The 22118-nt window shown below is 42.2% G+C and overlaps 1 protein-coding gene across 3 annotated transcripts in view; it reads left to right on the top strand.

The window, feature by feature from the left end:
• The first annotated feature begins 3885 nt into the window (after positions 1-3885).
• The window catches only part of kcnq4 (potassium voltage-gated channel subfamily Q member 4), a 39157-nt gene continuing 20924 nt past the window's right edge, over positions 3886-22118 (top strand). The window contains exon 1 of one of the 3 annotated variants that reach the window (XM_029513667.1): positions 3886-4736. In XM_029513667.1, the coding sequence (XP_029369527.1) occupies positions 4435-4736 (302 nt within the window). In that variant the 5' untranslated portion in view covers positions 3886-4434. Of the gene's footprint in view, positions 4737-16737; positions 16834-22118 lie in introns of those variants that run through there. The other 2 variants (XM_029513666.1, XM_029513668.1) reach the window with 2 other exon arrangements.

Raw genomic sequence — 22118 nt, 5'->3', positions numbered from 1 at the left:
AATAGTTCACATAGTGAGAATTTCTTTCTTGTACAACAAGCTCACAGTGCAGGATCAGCCACAGAACTTCTCTGTTTCCTACATAAAAAATCTGGGGAGATTATTTCAATATATGCATATATATAATATATGCATATACCAATATGCAACATTCAAATCTAAAAGCCTGAAAGATTAAGTAAATTTCACACTGTTAAGAAAATGCTTAATTCATTTAGATTTTAATTTGTGTTGTTTTAGGAGGTAAACATCCATTTGTGATGCTTGAAGTATGACAGATTTTGTTAAGTTCAAAACGACATAGATAGTTTTACTTTTCCCCCCAGTCCACTGCAGTTTATCTTCTGCTCTCAAACACATGCGTTGGGTTAATATATGAAGGGCAAAAATACACCACTGCCTAAAACAAGTCTTAATTCAGGACAATTGAGAAACATTAAGCAACACCCTGTAAGAAAAGGTTCTCCTCAGTTCGCTTATATTTAGATTTTTTTGTATTTTATTTCCATGACCCAGAAATGGGAAAAAGCCTTAGAAGATGGATGGATGGATGTATCTTATTTGACTTCAGACACAGGACAGTAACACAGGAGACACAGGAGAGTAACTTTCAGCAGCTCACCTAAAAAAACTGATTTTTTTATGTGGCCTATTAGTCACAATTTTTTTAAGCTGCCAAATTCTGAAATCTTTTTGAAACTCTGCTTGTATGCATTTGCTCAGTCTTTTTAACCAATTTGTGTGATTCAAGGTTGTTTTTGCCAGCCGGAAGTGAGGTTACGTCTGCGCAGCGGTTCCCTCCACCCCTCTGAATGGTTCAGTGAAACGCTGCACAGTCACATGAGAAACATGCTCCGTCACTTCAGTTAAAGTTGTAAGAGGGGTAGTAAGCCACAATGAACCCTTTGATTGCCCATGAATACGCTACTGAGTGGGGCCTTTACCCCAACTACCGTTATATCTCGACTCCTCTCCTGAGTCACTGCTTACAGACACTTGTAGCTGTAGTGTGTAGCTGAGACTGAAGATTAATGCATTAAAGCTTCGTCACATCAGTGGACAGCATCTATGTGATGGTTGGAGTTTCTTACTCAGCAGGGGTTCCAAGCACAGCTCCGTTTGAAGGTCATTTTATCTCTCCAACAACTAATTGGACTTATCACAAAAACATTAACCCAGGAAACCCCCCCCCCCCCCCCCCCCCCCCCTCCCACCACCACCACCACACCTTTCTGAAGCAGGGCTATTCCTCTGAAGTTTTCCATTAAGACAATTTTGTGTTCAACAGCAGGAAACAGACAAAAAAAGCATAAGAGAAAAGAGATTAAACAAAGGCAAACGAGCACAGTCTGGGAAAGCCATTAAGTGGTGTAAGTAAACGTCCAAGTGCGCAGAGGAAATAAAAGGTTGGTGGGGGTCGGATGGAGTGAGTTTGCACTGTGCAATGTGTAGTGAACAATTGCTGATGTGAGTATTTTTAAGTTCCCAGAGATTCCCTGAGTGGCTGTTGACTCCCAGAGCTCAGCGGGTTCTGTGGGGCGTGAGTGAATGCTTGGACTGGAGAGTGCAGTGGAAAAACAACAGAGACCAGAGAGGTGGGCTCGAAGAGAACAGCCACCTCTTAACACCAGGCCCCTGTGGTCCACTCCGGGCCATCCCTCACTACTTTTACCCACATAAAGAGTTGCTGATGAGTCTAAACAAATCTCTTTATATGAGTGCGTGTTAGGTCTTCCTTATGGCCTTGCAGTGTACGTTTGTGCACCGAACCATCCGTTCCACATTCACATTTTACAGTCTGACCTTGCTCAGCTGTTGTGTGTTGTCACACGGCAGCCCTTAACCCAGAGGCCATGCTGGAAGTGTTGATTAGAGGATGAAAGTCACACTGGAGCAGAGTTGGTTCTGTAATAGAAAGAGGGGTGCATGGCTTTGCCTCTCTGGAACTTTGATGCAAGTCCCCGAACAGGGCCGCCTTGTCTGTTGTCACCTTCACTCTTTGTGGTCTAGTTAGGACTACTAGGAGACGGAGAGGAAACCACACTAACAGAGAGAGGACTGTAGTGGGAGATTCCCAGCACAGGATGTTGTTTGTGTTAATGTTCAGATCATACCTTCTCCTTTCATCGTGGGCTGTTTACGATCCACAAGACTCAACTGTTAGATGACCTTCTTCCAAAATTAGATCCCTGTCCTTTATCTGCCATATGCATTTAAATTGCTATAATAAGAAGGAGGAAATTCTTGTTACACCTTTGTTGAGACTTGTAAGGAGTCTTGGTTTCAACTTCAACCCTTGAAATTCAGTCCATGTATTTTTCACCCACTAAATTAGAACTAGATTAATTTATAATTCAATTGTTTCATTTATAAATCAAATCTAAAAATCTGTGCTTCCCAAGTTATTATAATCTAAACTAGTTTACAACTTGTCATCACTCTTGCCAGTATTTTACCTTCATTTTGGTATCACTATTGAAAACACAAGCCTTTTTGGTATCATTTTCACAAACTAAGTTAATGTTGTCCAAATGTAGCACAGAATGGTGAATGAATATTGAATATTATCTAATGTCTATATTGTTTTATTGTATTTATTTAAAACAAAGAAACAAAAAAAAAGGGAATTAAAACCTGTTAAAAAAAAAAAAAGTTCCCTCTTAATACATTACAAATTTGATATGAGACTCCATGCTGACCAGTCTCAGGGCTGAATGGACACACTGATGTTATCAGCGCAGCTGTCAACAGTTGGTTCTAAGTCATACCTATATTAAATATGTCTATGTAAAGAGTTAAGGATTGCTAATGTTAGAATATCTAAGGGGAATAGCCCCTGGGAATAATATCTGAATTTGTGACGTTCCCACATGTCAGTCGTCAGACATGCATGTTCCTTCAACTGGAGCAGCCACATTTAGTCGGAGTGACCTGCCTTTGCTGTTGTTACGGACTGCTGTAAAACTTACACAATACCAAACACATGTCTGAGGCACGGGGTCACTTTCTCTGTCTGATGCAGCCAGTAATAAACATTTTATTCAAGACTAATTTCACTGCCGTGCACTTAAGTAGATGTCAGAGGTGTGAGTGATAAGGTACTGGAGAAAAGGAGCAGATTTCTTTTTTGTTTTGAAAAAATGTCATAAACCAAAACCCTCTTCTTCTTTTCTTTTCTTTTTTTTTTTTTTCCCCTCTGGGAATTTAACTTCCATTACCTCCAGGTTTACATTTGCCTCTGTGTTTCTGTTTTAGCTAGGCAGAGCTCTAAGTGCTCACTGAATTCTCCACGTCTTTGCTGATGTCACTTTTAGTGGACAGATGACCCAATGTGGCCAGCAGCAGTTTGGGGACCACCTCTTTGCATTCCTCAGAGGCCCTCCGACAGGTGATGTCTCTACAGGGCGCTTTGCGCCATAACCCCAGTATTTGTGTCATAACCACAAGCCTGTGTGTGCGTGTCACAGTCATGGATTTAGAAAGCTCTGGCCACTCAGATGGAGGCTGTACTGCTCAGAGTTGCTGTGTCCCCCAGCACCTGTCTCTGCTGTCCCTAACTGCTGTAGCCATGGATCCAAGCCCTCTCCCACAATAAACACAAGTGACACTTAGAAACTTTCTCTTCGACACTTGATCACTGAAAAAAGTTTGTTTTGAAAATCCCAGATACCTCAGAAGCACTTCTGGTGCTCACTAACTGTCAAGATGGGGCTATGCAGAGTTTAGGTGTATGTACATAATCAGGAAGAGACAAAGACGAGGAGTCTCTGTCCGGTCTGCATCCTCCAGCCTCTGCCTGCATCCCAGAGCCCCCTCTGCTCCTGCTCATCCTCTCCCCGGTGAGGAAATAGGTCTCTGTCTTTGCAAAGTGTTTGGAATCCAGATGTGGACTTGCAGGGGGCGGTTGTTTGTCCTCTCCTCACACTTTCGGAGTTTCTCGGCATCATCACCCTGATGGGCTTGTCTGGTGCGACAGCAGGCTGATGTTCGCAGCCGAGAACACTCAGCAGCAGTGAAGCGGGCTCAGACACCATTTCTCCTGCTGGCTCTGTCAGTTTCATCGCAGGAATAGATGCTTTGCTCGGCTCTGGCTGTAGGTTGCGTTGTGTTTTCACATTTTTGGCCGGTGTTAGTGTGAAGTTGGACTCTTTACAATGGTCGCTCAGCACTCAGTGCGTCTCACTTCTCCAACTAATGTGCATTTCTTCTTTTGCGGCCCCGATTTCATTTACAGATAACTTTCTTTTCTTAACAAACCGGCCGGATGCTGTAAGACAGCAGGGATGCTTTTTACTGCGTTTTAATCGGCAGCCTGCTTTGGTTCCACTTTAAAGCAGAGGCAAACCGGACCATGACTTGGTGTAAACTTTGCTGCGCGCGGATGATCCAGTGAAGTGTCACATCTTATGTAGTTTGCGCCGCCGCCGCCTGAAGATGTTAGGAAGTCCGTCCAACAACGGCGGCATCAGACTGCTGGCGCCCCCGGCTCCGGGCGACGACAGGCGGGTCGAGTTCGTGGCTCTGACCGCCGTCCACACAGAGAGAAGCGAGCCGTCCACCCCGGAGCGCGGACACCCGTCTCACCGCACGGGGCTGCTGGGCACCCCGCTGCCCGGGCCGCCCGGACCCCGGGCCAACTCATCCGCCTCCAGCAAGCGCTACAGAAAGTTACAAAACTGCCTGTACAACGTGCTGGAGAGACCGAGAGGATGGGCATTCATCTACCACGCGTTCATGTGAGTTTGTCATCATCTTTTTTTCCCTGTGCAGACAAATCAAGCACATCTAAAACTCCAGGTGTTTCTCCAGCACTTCGAAATAACTTTAAAGTCTTAAAATTGGAGAAAGAAGCCGGCTAAAGCTCGATAAAGATGTCTTTCTACCCGCCGTCATTTGATGGATTTTCCAATTAACTAAGCAGAGTTGCTTTTGTGGCAATTAGCACGGTCATATGCCATGCATCATCTCAACATGGGGTCCAGTGTTCAATTTCCCCCTCTCTTACTGATTCAATCTCCAGCAGTTTGATTGATACCAAATTTCATTTACCCAAAATCATTCGAAGTCCCACTGTAAACAATTTTGAAACCTGCTGATGGACCAGTTTTTTCATCCAATTACTCACCAGAGAATCTTACTGGGAGAAGTTTGTGTTCTTCTAAAATAGACATAATTCAGCTAAAAAGTTTGATGAATATGGAAGTATAAATTAAATACTATAAAGATCTACAATAACAAGAGGAAAAGTCCAGGGTAGTTATGGGTTGAGGTGCAGTTAAAAATAAAAGTGCTGATTGGACTTGTTTGAGGTTCATTTTTTCTCTGACAGGTGACAAAGTATAGGTAAAAAAAAAACAACTCTCTCTGAACCCAGCACAGTGTTTCACCTATGAAACACTTGAGCTCAACATCCATCTTGAGCTAAATCAACCACCCCACTGCAGAGAGTATTCTCTGAGGGGGTTACAGCCCCTCTGTGCCATATGCTTCTTAATGTTTACAGCATGTAAACACTGGAAAAGGATGAGCTCACGAGTCGCTGTGTCTGCTTCCCTCTGACAGACCAACATCTCCAGACTAATATGTGAACTATACAGTGCTCTGTGCAATTAATGTGAAAGCAAACTCTATTTGAGAATGCTACTAAGTGTAACATTTTTGATATGCTGATAGAAATTGTTTAAAAAAAAAACCAAAAAAACAACCTGAGCCCACTAATTAGATACAAGGCCCTGTCAGAGGTTATTCATATTTACATAAAGTATGTTTCAGTGTCTTTTTAGGTGAAGCCTGAGACAGCTGTGCACCAGCAGCTGTCTTCCAGCTGCATCTGTGTCTGGCGCATAGGGACAGAACATTATGTGGAGAGGCTCCTTGGACCAGGCCATGCTTTCTGTGTAGTTGTTTAGAGAAGTACAGCTGTCCCCCTGCCAATGCCATCATGTGTTTATAACAGAGGGAAATCCCGAAGCAGGGACGCGACCCTCATGTGTGTTCTTGCCATATGCCGTCGACACATTAGTGGGTGCAAACTCTAACATCCGCCTCTTTCACTTCTTACTTTCCATTTCTTTTCTCCTTTTTTTTTTTTTTTAATTCCCACAAGTTGACAAACACATCATTCTGGTGTACACAAAGCAAAATATACCAGCACCGCACAAAGTGTTTTTCAATAAGAGCAATGGCCTTTTCTGGGCGGTTGCTGGTGACATTCTCCTTGACATTAGTGGGTGTCGGAGTGGATGGGAGCTCTGCCATGGTTGTTATTTCTCTGACAGAGAGGCTGGGCAGGCGCTGAAAAATACCCGGATAGTGTTTCATATGCCACGGCCTCAAAGACAGAGGTGGACCGACTAGAAATGAGTTGTCACTGTAATGGCCCGTTTATTAATATGGCTGTCTAACAGATTACAAAATATACCAAATAACAAATATTACATGGCTTTTAAAAAACTGTGGCACTTTGATATAAAAAGTTTTTGGGTGCCCATCTGCCTGTCTGAGGGCATCATTCCTGTGATACGCTATCACCCTGAGCTGTGCAATTCTTTCATTAATTATATGTGAGGCACTCACCACACTGAGAAGCTCCATTAAGGGGGTGTTGATCTATTGTGATTTAATTGAGTTATACGCTGCTGTGTAAGGCGCTTAACTAACTTCCCCTGATCGTTTTATCACTCCTGCCTTGTAACAGGGGATGCTGGAACAGATGTGTTGCTTCTGGAGAGCCTCTCTTTGCAGGTCTGTATTGGAGTGTATGTGTGAGAGGGCTGAGGTAGCTCCTCACTGTAATATCTCTCTACGCTCACTTCAGTCCTGCCACACTCCTCAACCCTCCTCATTGTGGTCACAGCTGCACATAAGATGCAAGCTCGCTGCGACAGATATCTCTGCTAGATAAAAGTCTCAGGTAATTTTAACATCCTGCCTTCTAAATGGTTCAGGCTTCATTATTGTAAATTGTGTCACATCTCTGTCTGCTGTCGCGTCTGCATAAAACAGTCTCTCCAGCAAGTGTAACAGCTGTATGGTTATTCAGAAGAGACACGCTCCTTTCCCCTCTTTTTCTACATGAGCGTAAGAATACAGACACCTATTAAAGTAGACAGTCGTTTTCCCTGAAAACACTTATTAAATGCAGCACATTCCTCTGCTGACCAACCTGTTCGGTTGCCTGGGCACACAGCAGGCTACTGTACTTTACTGGGTCAAAGTGGTGCCTGGACCATTTGAAATGTCAAGTGCCTTTGCTCACTCACAGTAAAAGCTCAGGACCTCCATGTCACCTTCAAATCTCTTCTCTTTTTTTTCACCAGCAGTAAATGTTCACTGTTGGCGAGAGGGCTGGTCTGCTTGTTGGAGTTCAAACTCCAGTGGCAGAGCAGGAAAGTTTGACTTTCAGGAAAGTGTGGGAGTTGCAAGCATCTACATAGTACAGACACAGACAGTAACTCATTCATGTGGCTGCAACATGTGTAAACAGCATCTTTGTCTGTTTTTAAGAAGCTATTATTGTATTGCTCATTTTTATTATTCATACATAACTTGGATTCTTTTTTGTAAATGCTTATTTTGTTAAATGTTACAATAGTATGTTACAATGTTACAAATGTCAATGTGCAATAGTAATTCAGTGTCTTGCTTTGTGCAGCCCACAGGTGATTTTGTTTAGTTGACTCAGTTGCACCGTTGGTCCTGTTATTTCAGGGTTTGTGTGTGTGTTCCTGCATGTGCAGTAGCTGTGTGGAAACCTGCCCCCTTATTTCGGCAGTTGCCTGAAAACATTCAGTGGGATTGGTTTCAGTGTTTCCCGTCACCTTTGACCCTCAGTCCTTTTCGCCATAGGCAGTGCCACATACAGACTATCACATGAGGCTGCCTGTTGTGCCCATAGTAGTTAATCCAAGCAAGAGGTCCTCTGGGGCCGTGGACTTCAGTGCAGGGAACCAGCCTCTGATCAGGTCATACTGCACAGTGCCAACTAAAACTGGCACAGTGGAAATCCAAGAAGCCATGTCATGTCTTGATGTTGGCTTTGGCTGCCATACTCTATCTTAGTCTGTGGGTCGATGCAGCATTCCTCTGGACCTCAGCCTGAATATACAGTAATAGTCCATCTGGATTTACAGGAAAAAGAGTCAAGACCAAGCACTGACCAGCCAGAGTGATGGATTAGTTCTAAGGAGGGTGAAAATATACCGGTCATATATTATTGATGTCTTCGAGAGGTGGAGCAGAGATGAGAGGCGTAATTATACATGGTAGTAATGTGGACTTTTTTTTTTTTTTGTGAGTAGCTCTTTGCTAACGCTCCCAGCAGGCTAAATGAAAATTTAGCAAATTTGTTCCTAAGGACAAATCGATCATTTCCATTTGCTCTGCTCAAATTAAAGAATGATGTATGTTTAACATATCAAAATGAGGTCTGTTAAAAGATAAATATTCTCTATGACGTGACAATGCAGCTGCACGGTAGTAGAATGGTTAGCACTCTAGTTTCTGTGTTTAATCCCCTGGCCAGGGGCCTTTCTATATGGAGATGCATATTTTCCCTTTGGCTGCATGGGTTCCCCCCACATACTCCAGCTTCCTCTCACAGCGTCCATATGTGGCGTTTACCATGGAGGGAGATCATTCATAGTTGTCATAGAAAGTGTTGGATCAAGTGTTTTTGGCCATACTCTGAATAATCCAAAAACTCTCTTCCTTTGAATTTGTCTTACAAACTACTATTTGGTTATAATCTTGAACCATCTCACCTCAACCTGAAAGGTGCATTAGAGAAGACCCGAGTGCTCGCAAATCTGTTGCAACTTACTTTCTGCTTTTGAGTTGACGAACAACCCTGGACACTGTTCTCTGCTCTTCTCTTCTCTTCTCTTTCTTTGATCTAAAAGAATAGCTTATCCAAAGTACATGTATCATGCCAAGTAAATCTCTCTCAGATAAACCTTTTGTTCTCCATGGTGTGTGGGAAACCCTTCACCTTAACCTTTTATGGCACAAGCACCAGTCTTGGTATCTGTTTATGAAAGCTTTAGCCTAAAGCCACCTTATTTATAGATGTGGAGGGAGATACCCACAACAGGACTCACGGCCTAATGCTCTCCATAACTTCTCCGCAGATGGTTTGCCCTAGCAGGCTTTGAAATATCGATATGGTAATGGTTAATTTTTCACACATCTTTTGTGCTGTACACAGAATTAATCTTGCAAGCTTTTCATTAAAGCTGAATTGCCTCTCTGACATTATTAAACTCATTTAGCTCAGACAGCTTGTTGATTGAATGTGTTTCTTCTACCTGTCTGTTCGTGTATTTTTTCCTCCCTCCCAAATCTGCTTTGGTCGCAAAAACAGTCTGGTCCGCTTTTCTTGCTTTTCAACCATGCAACACAAAGTCCACTAAAATTGCTCAACTCCAGCATCCTCCAAAAACCACTGATGTGTTTTGTGTTGGACCTCTTTATTATTAATGGTCAGAGTAATGTCAGAAAATAGCTTTTTGTTATGTTTGCTTTTTTAGTCAGCACATGAACGTGTTTTTATTGATGACTAAGGACCAGAGAAAGAAGGGTGCAGCGGTGGGGGGACGTGGCACCATAAAATGGTTATGGGAAAAAGCCAGTTGGCACTTTGTGTGTAGTTTTAACCTGTGCAGGACTGTAGATTGGATGCTTGTTGTTCATTTACTGCTGCTGTTTTGTTTTATCTGTTCACCTCAGCAGGTTGTGTAAATTCTGCTCCATTAAGAATCCTGTACGGCGCAAATGCCTTTGCTCTTCTTTCACTCTCTCTCTACTTCATCATCCCCTCCTTCCGTTTCCTCCTCACTGGGAATATCATCTCTCATTCGCTGTACCATGTTAATTGACTTCTCCTACCTCACCGCCTCTCTTGCTCTTCCCAGCCAGTTGTCACAGTTGTCGAAAAATGTTTTGCAGATGAAAGAGTGTTCAAAATACAGAAAGTAAAAGTTCCTCTCAGTCTTAAAGTCAATTAGTCAAGTATTTTATTAGTTGAATGACAGAAGGTTATCAACTATTTTGTTGGTTGATTTGTTATTTTGATGCAAAACAATTATGCCTTTTTGTGGTACATCTGTGTGTATTTTTTCTTTTTTAGCACTCCAGAACTTTTAACTAAGAAAAATAAATAAATAAATCTTGGACTTTGGCTAATAAATTCTCTAGAATGAATAAATTCACACCGTCTAATCTTTAAGAGTTGTGACTGCGTTCAGCTGGTAGAACATACTTGACACAACCATTGGATACTTACTCAGGATCTTCAGTCTGATATGGAGACTGGCCAACAGTGCAGATCCAGTAATGCTTCTCTGATAGAGCGTCTTTGGCATTTCCTTTGATTTGACTGGAGGAGGAACCAACATCCAGTCGAGCTGCTAATGAGATTAAGGCCAGAGTAACTGGATTGGTGTACTGTTCTTGAGAATTTAAAGACACAGTTTTGACAGACTTGAGGTCATTTTTGAGTCAAGGTTTCTTGGCCAGATGTGCCTGCACTTCCTGTGAGGGCACAAGTTCATTGTTCATCTGATAGTCGAGGAAATTTTAAGGCCTTTCTGTGAGCAAAAGCATATTATTCTATCTATGTCATATTTCTGCAGGAAAATATACCAAACGTGTTCTTTGGTGCTTTGTTTTCACATAAAAAGTGAAAAGAAAACAAACTATTGGCTTCAGCGCATTTATATTTAATTCCTTGTTGGGAAATCAGGATTAGCTCACCACCACTGGGCTGGCTTGACATGTGAAAGACCAGAATTTATCCATCTTTTTGAGGAATTTATTGCGATTAATACTGGCAACATAAAGACATATCAGAACAAAGTTATGTTTTTTGTTAGCTTGTAAAATCAACATTGTAATTGTAAGTGTAAACATCAGAGAGACTCAACCCCAAGTTTGAGCTTCAATAAGGCCCAAACTCTGAAGAGTTGACAGTGAGCCCACATCAGTGAGTTTAGCAGATTTATCAGAACAGTAAGCTTAATTTGCATCTTTATGTGTCCATAATGTTTGTTAACTGACAACTGGCAGTGGCTGACACGGTGTTGGTGGTTCTGCCAAAGCAAACTCTAGCTCACTGCATTGACTCTTTAAGGATTATTTAATCTCCCACATCTCTGAAAATTGACAATATTTTTTTTTTGTTATGTGATGCTCCTTAGTTATGAAGTCCCAGCTGTCTCAGTTGCTATTTCTAGGTCACGATAAGTCTTATGTTATATAAAAACATCATATGGAAATGTTAACAAGGCGAACAAAGTTTCAATCTATTCCCTTGACCTCTGTCATACCTGCTTCTCTTTTCACCTGGTCTCCACCGCAGCCCCAGCTAGTAGGGTCTTGCACAAGTGTCTTGCTCAAGGAAACTCCAGCAAGTAAAGGTACTTTTTGACTTGGACATAAAAGCAGTCTCTTTTAAGCCAAAAATGGAGGGAAAATGAGGGGACGATTTCCACAGCATGCACAGACACAATAGACAAATACGTAAAGAAAATGTCCCTGTTTCAAAAGCTTAATCATCTTTCAAAGGAAGCAAGGCTTTGTTACAGAACAGGTGATTTATGTGAGCATGGACAGAAAGGTATGGAAAGGAGAGAGGAAAGTTGGAGTTGGAGACAGGGGAGAGTCGAGGTTAGTTGCTGTATTAATTTCTCCTTTCAGGGCAAAATGTTTCTCCCCAGGGAGACTGCGTGTCCTGTGATAGCTGACCAGGAATCAGATTTCCCCCAGTATCCAGCCTTTTGTGTGCTCACTTTCACCCAACAGGACATGCAGATACACACAAACACGCACGCATGCACACGCCTGCGTGCACATACCATTATCATCAGCACCTACTTTTGTTTTGTTACTCACAGACACAGCAGTGTCCTTGAGCCATAGTCAGTGCAGACAGGTGATCATTAGGGGTGTTGACACCCTTTAAACTGCTGCAAATCTGTGTTTATATAATGATATTGTCACCCAAGTGGTCCAGAAATACTGTGACATTTGGCTGGGAGGGCCTAAAGGAAATGCCAAGAGTTTTTTATTTGTCAAGACCCTCTAAACACCCCATATCTGCTTTCAGGAGAATCCAGACGCAGCCACCAAGCTTCCCTCTACTCTATATGTTATTATTAGATCTCTGCAACATATAACACCTGTAGTTTCTGCAGTGGTGGTTAGTCTGTTCAAGTAGACATACCACAGGAGCTGCCAAACACATTGCTGTTTTCATTATGACATCCTTAATTTTCTGGGATTTTGCTAGTATCCACTCAGAAGACTATCTTGGTGTGTTGCAGGTTCCTCTTCAGTCTGGAGTTCCTATACATGTGGGACACATGTAGATATAATTACATATATCACTATAAATTACAGCTAATCCAAACAAGCTCACATTCCATTTGTTTTAGTACTTGAGGCTACAATGGGAGAAAAAAAACAGTCCCCTTGACATTCAAGTCATAGACCCTGAACGACCACATAAGTTCTCATGTCCCTACTACAGCATCTCCTCAAACCATGTTTCACTGCAAGATTTCTCTGCACACCTTTTGTTTTGGCTTCATTGTGCTGCCACCACTTTGGTTCTCACTATCGCGTTTTAAATCAATGTTACACTGGAATGTCAAAACCCTGCCACCTTGCAAATACGGTATGCCAAACAGGATAATAAGGATGTTGGCGACTGCGACAGTTTTGCCAGTAAAGTCTTACTGTCTGTGACTGGAAACGCTTCGTGCCACGAGCCATGAGAAAGCTGTTCTGTACTCTTGCCCTCTCTAGCACAGTTGCTGCGTCATTAAACAACCTTTACTAAATCCTGTTTGTATACAAAGTCAGAGAACTGCCCTCAGCTTGCGCACGCTGATACCGCCACAGTAACCATGCCAGCAGCTCAGCATTTGTGTTTTTAGACAAACCTTTTTCCGTTGACCACAATCAGGTAAACGCTGCCCTTGGTAGTTGATATCCATCTTTTACATGTATGTGCAATGACAGAAAGTATCAGCGTTTTAATGGATGGGGCATGCCAATGGAATAGTGCTGTGCGTTGATGAAGGTGTTCAGTATGAGTAAGAGCATTGCTGAGTATTTAGGAAACAGGGCCTGTGTGTTGCCAGCGTCTGTGAAAAGCATAAGGCAGGCGGAAAAGGAAATCAATAGTTGTAGCTCAGACATTATCTCTCGGCAGCAGGCTAAAGGTCTGACCCTAATGGGCGGTTGCTACTGAACACACAGATGATCAGCAGATACTGAGTAATGTGCAAAGCAACACTTGATCGAACCGCAGATTCATTCATTCATTCATCTTCTGCTGCTAAACTGTTTCTGGGGTGCTGGAGCCAATCCCAGCTCACATTGGGTGAGGGCGGGGTACACGCTGGATCACCAGTCCATCACAGGGCCAACACACAGAGACAGACAGAGACCGACAACCGGTCACACTCACACGCAGACCTACAGACAATTTAGAGTCACTAATGAACCCAAACATCATGTCGGTGGGAGGAAACCCATGCAAGCACAGGGAAAACATGCAAACTCAACACAGAAAGGTCCCAGGCCCGGGAACTGAACCTGCAACCTTCTTGTTGTGGGGCAACAGCTCTGACCACTGCTGATTTAAAATGTTAGCTTTTATAAATGTGGGAAAGCCAGTTGTTGTTTTCTCATTTACTGGTCTGTTTGGCAAGTGATGGATTTAGAAGGTTAAGCTTGTAGTCCACAGCAGAAAACAACAACAACAACAAAAAAACTGCAAGAAGGTTGAAGTGAAATCCTAAATAAACTCTTTTTTGCAATGTATGTATGTTTTTTTTTTTTATTTCTGTAAAATTAGTACCTGGCAAAGCAACATGCTTCTGCAAATCTTCTAAAGCAGTTCTTATTGATCTGAAGATTCTTCATAATAACTTAATATGCTCAGAGATTTTAAATTACACATTCTTATTTACTCAAATTGCATATTGTCGAAGTGTATATCCCTTGTGGGTGGTTGGATTGTTCTTCTTTGGCTTAAACTCAACAGTGTTTTTAACTATGAAATAAGTTTAAACTGTAGTAATTAGTTATAATATAAGTATATAAGTATAAGTATAATAATAAAGTATATGAAGGTTACATAAAAAATGTAATTTGATTTGGCAAAGACAGCTCATCTGTGGTGCTTAAATCTGCAGAGGTGGGCCCATCTTGTTGACATATCTGGTTCCAATCCCAACAGCTTCTGTACTTTAATGTGTGTGTCTTTCTCGTTGTTTTTTTTTTTTTTTTTTGTATTAGATTTTATTCTGCCCACGTGTTTGTAACTTGAACCCCAACAAGCATGTGAGCACTCTGGATATAGTTTTCATGATGAGGAGCCTGCATGACTGTGCAGGGTTACTTGATGTGTATGTATAATTGTAGAGGCGCTCACATACGCGCACACAAAAAAAAAAAAAACCTCATCATCACTCAAACTTCCTCAGGTTTTTCAGTATACCTTTGTAAAAAGCTGCTAAACGTCCACCTTGCTGTCTTTCCTTCTCTCCCTGCTCAGTCTGTGTCTCTTGTTTTTCTATATTTTGGGATAACCCAGGATTGGTCTCTGTGCCTTTCTCTTGTTATCCCTGCCTCACTGCGCCCGCATGCACAGCCCAGCCTAAGTGTTGTTAAGATCATTTTAATTTATAACGGCCGTCACTATAAACATGTGAGGAAGCAGCGCCATGGAGACGGCGCTCAAACAAAATCACAATGCAGCAGAGTATTTATAAGTTCTTCCTTGCTCGCAGAAATCACTTTGCAATATGTGTATATACTATGTGCACATGTGTGGGTGTGCGTTAGCGTGTATGCATGTGTGAGTGGCATTGCTCACATGGCTGTGTGTGCATGTTGTCAGAAAAGATTTTGATTGGCGGATGTACATTTGCAGAATGTGTGTGCATTCATGCATGTGTAGGTTTCTAGAGCTTGTGTTTCTGTGTGTGTGTTAATGCCTGGCCAATGGCACTGTGGGCAGAGCATAAACAATAATCAAATGTTAACGACAGATCCATAATTACACTGGCTGCCTGCTACTCCTGTGAGATTGTTTGTCCTGCATTCTGCCCCCTCCTCCCCTAAAATGTCCTATTTGCACAATTGCTGCACTTGATTGCAGTGTCATTTCCTCTACTTCTGTGCGATACTCACCTTTTCACTTCCTGTAGCTGTAATAAGCCTCTTTGCACTCATATCTATGTTTCCAAAAGAACTTTGTTCTTTCTGTCTCTCAGCTGCATCTGTTTGCCTGCTTTTTTTTTTTTTTTTTACCCACTTTCAAACAATTTTTTTCTCCTTCTGTCTCCTCATACATATTAATTTCATTTTTCTTTGTTGTTCTCACTTTACCCTTGTTTGCCCAATACACAAACAGGTTTTATGTTAACAGTGACAATAAGGAAAGAGAGTCATCCAAAAGTTGTCTTGCCTCTGTTGTCGCTTTTTGACCTCATGTCACTCTAATTCACTCTTTTCGTCACTGCAGAGGTTGAACTTCATGAATGGTTATGGAAATGTTTTGGTGTAGAAAATACAGAAATATATTACATTGTAATGGATTATGTTATTGTTAAATGTGGAAACAAACATAAACATAAACCTGTCCTCATTTTGTACGCTGTGATGACATGCAGGTGTACTGATCGACTTTTAGTTTTTTTTAATCCCTTCTCAAGAAAACAGCTGCCAACCCTGCTCTGTGCAAACACAAAGTAAATCTGTCCTGCAGCTAACTATGATCCCTTTGCAGTGTGTGTGTGTGTGTGTGTGTGTGTGTCTGTGTCTGTCTTCTCTTGGCCGTGAGATTAAAGCAATGTCAGCAAGTGTGTGATGAGACCTCACAGACGATACCTCATCTCTCCCTCTTTTCCATTCTGGCTCTCTTTGTCTCACTGTCCCCTCGTCTGTCCTATCCATTATTCAGCCACCTCCTTATGTCTCGTGTCCACTATTTTTCCTCATTATCTATATTCTTATCTGTCTGATACTCACTCCTTGTAGTTGTTCCTACTTTTCCCTCCTCCCTTGCCTGTTTTTTATCATACATCTACTACAGCACTGTATCTATTCTGTCTTCCGCTGCCTCTTCTTTGCTCTTTGTCTCGCTGTCTTTTAGCCGTTATTACTTATCAGAGGTCACTCAATCATTTTGTCTCCTGGCTGCCAGACCTTATGGTGTACTGTGATGTCAGAGCAGTGTCCTGCACTGTGCACTTCTGACCAGGCCACAATGTGATGAATGTTTGTGTATATGTTGTTTTGAGTGCCAACACAATTCATATGTCCTTATGCCAATAAAACTGACGGCAGTAGTCAGGAATACATATCACAGTGCAAGCTGACAGTCTAACCCTAAGACAACGAAGTCTACTAAGTTAGCTTGACGCTTCACTTGAAGTTCTCAAGCAGGTTATAAAACCAACCAACACATCCACATTGTAAGTATTTAGTGGTGTCCAACGATTTCTTCCAACTTTCTGAGACAGACAGTCACACAAGCTTGCCGCTTCACAAAATCATTGGCAAAGTCTGTACCGTGATAAATTTTGCTGTGTTTTCATTTCACAGACAGCTTCCTCAGCCACAGATGATGCCTGAAAGGATAGAGTGACTGAAATAAAATGTTTAAATTCATCATGTGCCCTTCCTCTCAAAGATGGCAGCCTCTATCCCTCCCTCAAGTAGTGCGTCTGAGAGAGCTGATCAAACGAGAGACTGAAGGGTACAGTGCTGAGAGAGAATAGCAACAATACAAGAGGAACAACAGCGAGTGGAGGGGTGGAGGTAGGCTGACTTTCACTCATGGATGAATAATTCAGAAGAGTATTATCTCTCTGCTCTCATCTGCCATTGCCTTCCCCTGACCTGTCATCTAATTGGTTGTAATGAGTTAAAGAGGGGGACGGGCGAGGCTGAGAGTCCCACAAGTGGTCCACTCTGGTCCTGGCTACGCTTCGGCTACACTAAAGAGAGGACGAGGAGGAGATGACAGACAGAGCGGAGTAAAGAGAGGGGAGAATAGGATTAGGACATGGCAGTGGGTGGATGAATGGGGACACATCTACCAAAAATGTAGGCAAGCAGAAGGCCACGCTCTGAAAACATAACTTTGGTGCTGTATGGAGTCAATGAAGAAGGGTCAACACTTTTTACAGAATGACACAGTTGTGCAATTCATTTAGTGCTTTACACAGCTACGTGCTGACTCTTCACTGCAGCAGTACGCTCGGAGTGATGCCCTTTATCCCACCAGGAAATACATCCGACGTTAGCTGTGCTCTTTTGCCTACTCTTGTGGATACCGATATTGCTCAATTTACAAGCAGTAAAAAAACAAGTAAAAAATAGCAAATGCTCAGTATTGAGCTCATGGTTAATTTGTGGTTATCATAAAACTCGGAAAGTAGTTGTGGAAAATGGCAAAGTCTGTCTGAATGTGGTATTTGGTAGTTTTTTCAGGGCTTCAACAGAAGGTCTTTTTCACTTGGCTCTGGCCTCTGTCTTAAAATTACACACAACATAAAGAGTTTACACTTCTTCACACAAAGACACACAGAGACAGACAGAAGGTTTTAGTTTGACAGGGCAGGATAGCAGCACTGACACAGTGCAGGCCCCCCGTGTGATGTGACCTGGGTACCAGTGTTTGACTTTAATAACACCAGTGATAATGCCAGCAGACTGATAGTGAGGCAGATGCTTGGTCCCCAGCACAGAGCTCACCACCTGTACGCATACAGCATATCTGTCCTACAGCAAGTGAGGGACCACCATCAAAGACGAAGCTCCAGCCTTGGGGTCACAGGGTCGCCGCTGTGGTTACCAGCTGAGAGCGCAGTGGCAGTGCTGGAGCCAATCATGGCACGTGGGAATGTGTGACACATTTTGTAGATACTAGAAAGACCCATCTGCAGCTCTACATGTGTGAATGAGATTAATCAACTATTAATGAATTAATCAATAATATTCTTTATAGTTTTGAGTCATTTTGGGTATGATGGGAATGAGTTTAAATTACATATCAGAAAAATGTAGTAATTTAAAAACAGTGCCACTGTAACTGAGATGTTAGTATTGAAAATGAAATACAAACTGCAGCGATAATCCAGGTGGGATTGTTGATCATTTTCGTAGAGTGCTTTAAATCAGCTCAGCTCTCTGTGGCCATTGTGTCCCCTGTAAATCCTGACAGCTCCCACTGGAGATCTGCTGACCACCGGGGTTGTGTGTGACCCTGGCTCACTTTCTCACACCCCTTGCTTCAAACTTCTGGACCAATCCTATTACCCTGAGTTCAAATGTTACAGTCACTGCTTTCTTTCTGTTGTTTCTCACTCTTAGCGTGCTGGCCCTGACCCTCTGTAATCCATCAACGGAGATCCCTGCTGCCATGGTAACAAGATTAGTCCTGTCACAGAGTAATGATGATTGGTGTGAAATTCAGTCGTAACCCCGGTCAAGGAGGGGGGCAAAGGAGTGTATGGTGTTTGTGTGTTTTGGGTCCTGGGGTGCTTCAGTGCAGTAGACCTCTAAGAAGTTGAATTATCGTCTTGACTTCTATGATATTAATTATTAGAATGATTTTATTTACAAAGCAAATTTTAAAAAGACAGTAGTGTATGCCAAAATCCTGTAAAGACATAGAGATACAGTACATACAAATCAGTCACACCACTACATACATCCAGATAAAAGGTGTTAAAGGACCTAAAAACAGTGAAAGAAAACATCAGAAATGTTGCACTCCCCTTTGCCTCCCATACACCAGCTCAACTATCACTGGTGACCCTTCTCTAACCACCAGCCCTGCTGATCCAAGCTATGTGAAGGTTGAGCTTGCGACGGCTAAATGTCAGCATTATAAAAGCACACAAGTGTGTGATATGGCAGCCAATGCACCTACTAAAGGGTTTGTTGACTCAGTGCTAATTGGCTTGCCACTAGTAACAATACCACGGCTAAATGTCAGCGCTCTCTCAGCACTTTGCCTCCATCTCGGTCACATCTCCCCGCTCCGCGGAGTTCTCCTCACTGAGAACAAGTGCGAAAGCAGCAAGGAGCATGAATCAGAGAAACGGGAGCTTGTCTTCTGAGTATGTGTGTATGTGCCATGAGCTGCTCTGAAAGGATTTTTCGCTTTGCGTTTTTGTTTTTTTGTTTTTTTTCCCTCTCTGTAACTTCCTTTTTCTTTCTATGTTGTGTGCGTGCGTGCAAGGATGTTCATGTCTGCTTCTAAGCTCATTTAGGCCTTAAGGATGGTCACCATTTATTCCAGCTGAATGGGCAGCCAATGTTATGTTTAGAAATCGTAAAGTCTCATTTCCTCTGCCTATTTTGCCGTAATCACATACATTTTGTTTAAATTATGTGGAAAAATTTTCATCAGAATTGTCCTAATGTAAAGGTTGTGTGCAATCTCTCTTACTCTAGGACATTTTAGACAGTATAGACACGCCCTGATGAAAATATAATGAATTTTTCTTTAATTTTGCTCCCCAAAACATTTACTGCTTAGAGTTGTGGCCGCGCCGCACACATTTCTTCAGCCCTTTACCTTTTGCACGGCACGACTACAAGGAAGCATGTCAAAGCAAAGCACCACAAACTATCAGTGCCAACTACACATCTCACCGTTATGGATTTTCTACATTCATCTGTAATATGCAATATATTTATGGCCAGGTATATTCATGAATATATATTTTCATATACAATATTGGAAGAACAATAAAATGCCAATATGTGAGACAAATCCTTAGTGATAATGAAAGCGCTGCTTTGGTGCAGATATTAAAGATTGCATTCACAGAGTAAGCAAAATAACAATCTGAAACGACAGTGATAATATTTGAGGCTCTGCTAATGTCCTTTTCTGCTGTTTCTGTACTCTATTGTACGCACATTGCGCCATGCTAAATTTACTTACTCAGCCCCAAATCACAACAGAAGTTATCTCAAGGCACATTTCAAAGAAAGCCAGTCTAGACTCTATTCCTTATAACTTTGATTTCAGAGACCCAACAGTTCCCACAATGAAGTGCTTGGCGACAGTGGTATGGAAAACTGTCCTCTGAAGAGGAAAACATCTCAATCTTCTGGTTTGGTTGTGGGTGTGAGAGAGAGAGAGAGAGAGAGCAGGGGGAGAGTCTCAAAACAAGTGAAAGATCATTTCTTTCATTTTGAGTAGACATCGGTTTGATTTAGTAACTTAAGGTACGGTTTAAAATGAACATGAATTAACAGCTAATATAAGTCTGACTAGCAGATCATTGCTCAAAGTAATCAAGGCTGTGACTCACTACTTTGTGCTCTATCCAAGCCCAAAATAGATCTGGCCTTAAATGCAACACTCTGCTCATTAGCTGGGTGCTGTGTCTATTGTTCGGTCCTGAATATGTAGTATGAAAAACAGCCTGAAGCTGAGTTGCTGAGAGAAGTGAGGGAACCAAAATAAGAGTCTTTGTTGAGCTCAGTGTAACTGCAGTTGGGTGATAAGTCTCTGTGTATCATTATGAGCGACCCCAGATCAGTGCAGCATTAAGTAAGACTTCTGGACTGGAATTGGCTACAGCTGACCAGAAAAGGTACGTTTGCTCACAGTTTCAGATCACATTGTTTTAATATATTCTGCTGGGTAAATAAGTGCTGCCATCATAAGGGAATCAAAAGTTCACATTTAGAACCCAGGCTAAGGCACAATGCCAGCAAGAAAATAACTTATGAAATCAGATATTTTACACAGTGTATATATCACAAGTTTGTGCTTTAGTGTCTTGGAAGTTTTTTTTGTGGTTTATAATATTATTTTTGTCTGAAACGTCACTTAAAATTCACAGATTCCTTTTCGCATCATTCTCAGGAAGAGTACCGTTGCGATGTTAGTGTTTTCTTATTCGAGGTAGTGGAAAATTACCAGATGAAAAGATGGCAGGGAGTTTCCAGCACTACACCCTCCATCCAAAGTGTGGAATACTTCAGCATCCAAATGTCCAAGCGGCACAGAGAGCAGGGAAGATGCTTTCACTGGAAGGAAGAAGCTCAGGTGTTTAATGCAGCTAAAGAAATCATTTCAATGAAGTCAGTTATGATGTGGCTGAGTGAGTGTGCACACGCTGTGCCTGCGTGTGTGCGTGCGCGTGTGGATGTGTGTGGATGGCAGATACTTGGGTGTGACATTCTCCAGCTTGGAAAATGTATCAGTCTAATTGGCGCTCTGTTTGAAATGCATCATCTGTGAACAGACAGTGGAAGAGCATGGCACTCAGTTGCTCTTTAGTGACTTTGTGAATGTGTGTTTGATGGATTCTGCCGTGGAAACTGTGTGGCAGTTTTGCGTGTCTGTAACAAAGGAAATTACGTGTGTGGTAGTGTCTGTTGTGCCACTTGTGATGCAAACTGCCGAGGTTGCACTTTTACGAGCAGTATGACCAGCATTCATGTCACAACTGTTTTCACCCACTGGTGTAAATAATTGATCTAGTTACCTAATATTCATGAAGGTTGTGGTCAGAGGAAAACAAAAGTGTTCTCCTTTTCACCACTTTGCCTTTCCATTCTCTCTTACTGGGTAGTGCTGGACCTTCGGAACTGCTCCGTCAGCTCCTTTACTTGTGAAAAAGCACTTTTCATATCCTATTTGTTTGTGTGCTGTTTTTTTTTTTTTTTTTTAAATATATATATATATTTTGTCCGTGCCTTGAAAAGTTTGCTGTCCCAGAAGAGTGAGGGGAGAGGAGGGCCTAACTACCAGGTCCCGACACTGCGCTGTGCTCTGCAGCCTACCTGGACACATTTTGCCTGCAGTCTCTATTTAAGGAGAGCGAAATGCTATTAATATCTTTCTACTGTTTCCACCTTTCTTCTCTCCCTCCCTCCTCTTTCTCTGCTGACGACATTCTCGCCCCTCCCTCATTTTGCCTTTTTTGACTCTCGACTCACCTCTTTGAGGGGCAAATCATTTGTCTCTTCAGTTTTTGCTCGTTAGCACTTTCTGCTCGGAAATTTGTTCAGGCTTGTGTGTTTCTAACCCTTTTGTCGACAGTGTTATGTGATGTGTATTTCCAAAGTGA

This window comes from Echeneis naucrates, chromosome 11 (assembly GCF_900963305.1).
Source record: "Echeneis naucrates chromosome 11, fEcheNa1.1, whole genome shotgun sequence".
In the NCBI taxonomy this organism is placed as follows: Eukaryota; Metazoa; Chordata; class Actinopteri; order Carangiformes; family Echeneidae; genus Echeneis; species Echeneis naucrates.
The sequence above is the reverse complement of the archived record's forward strand: the minus strand, read 5'-3'. Positions and strand labels throughout refer to the sequence as shown.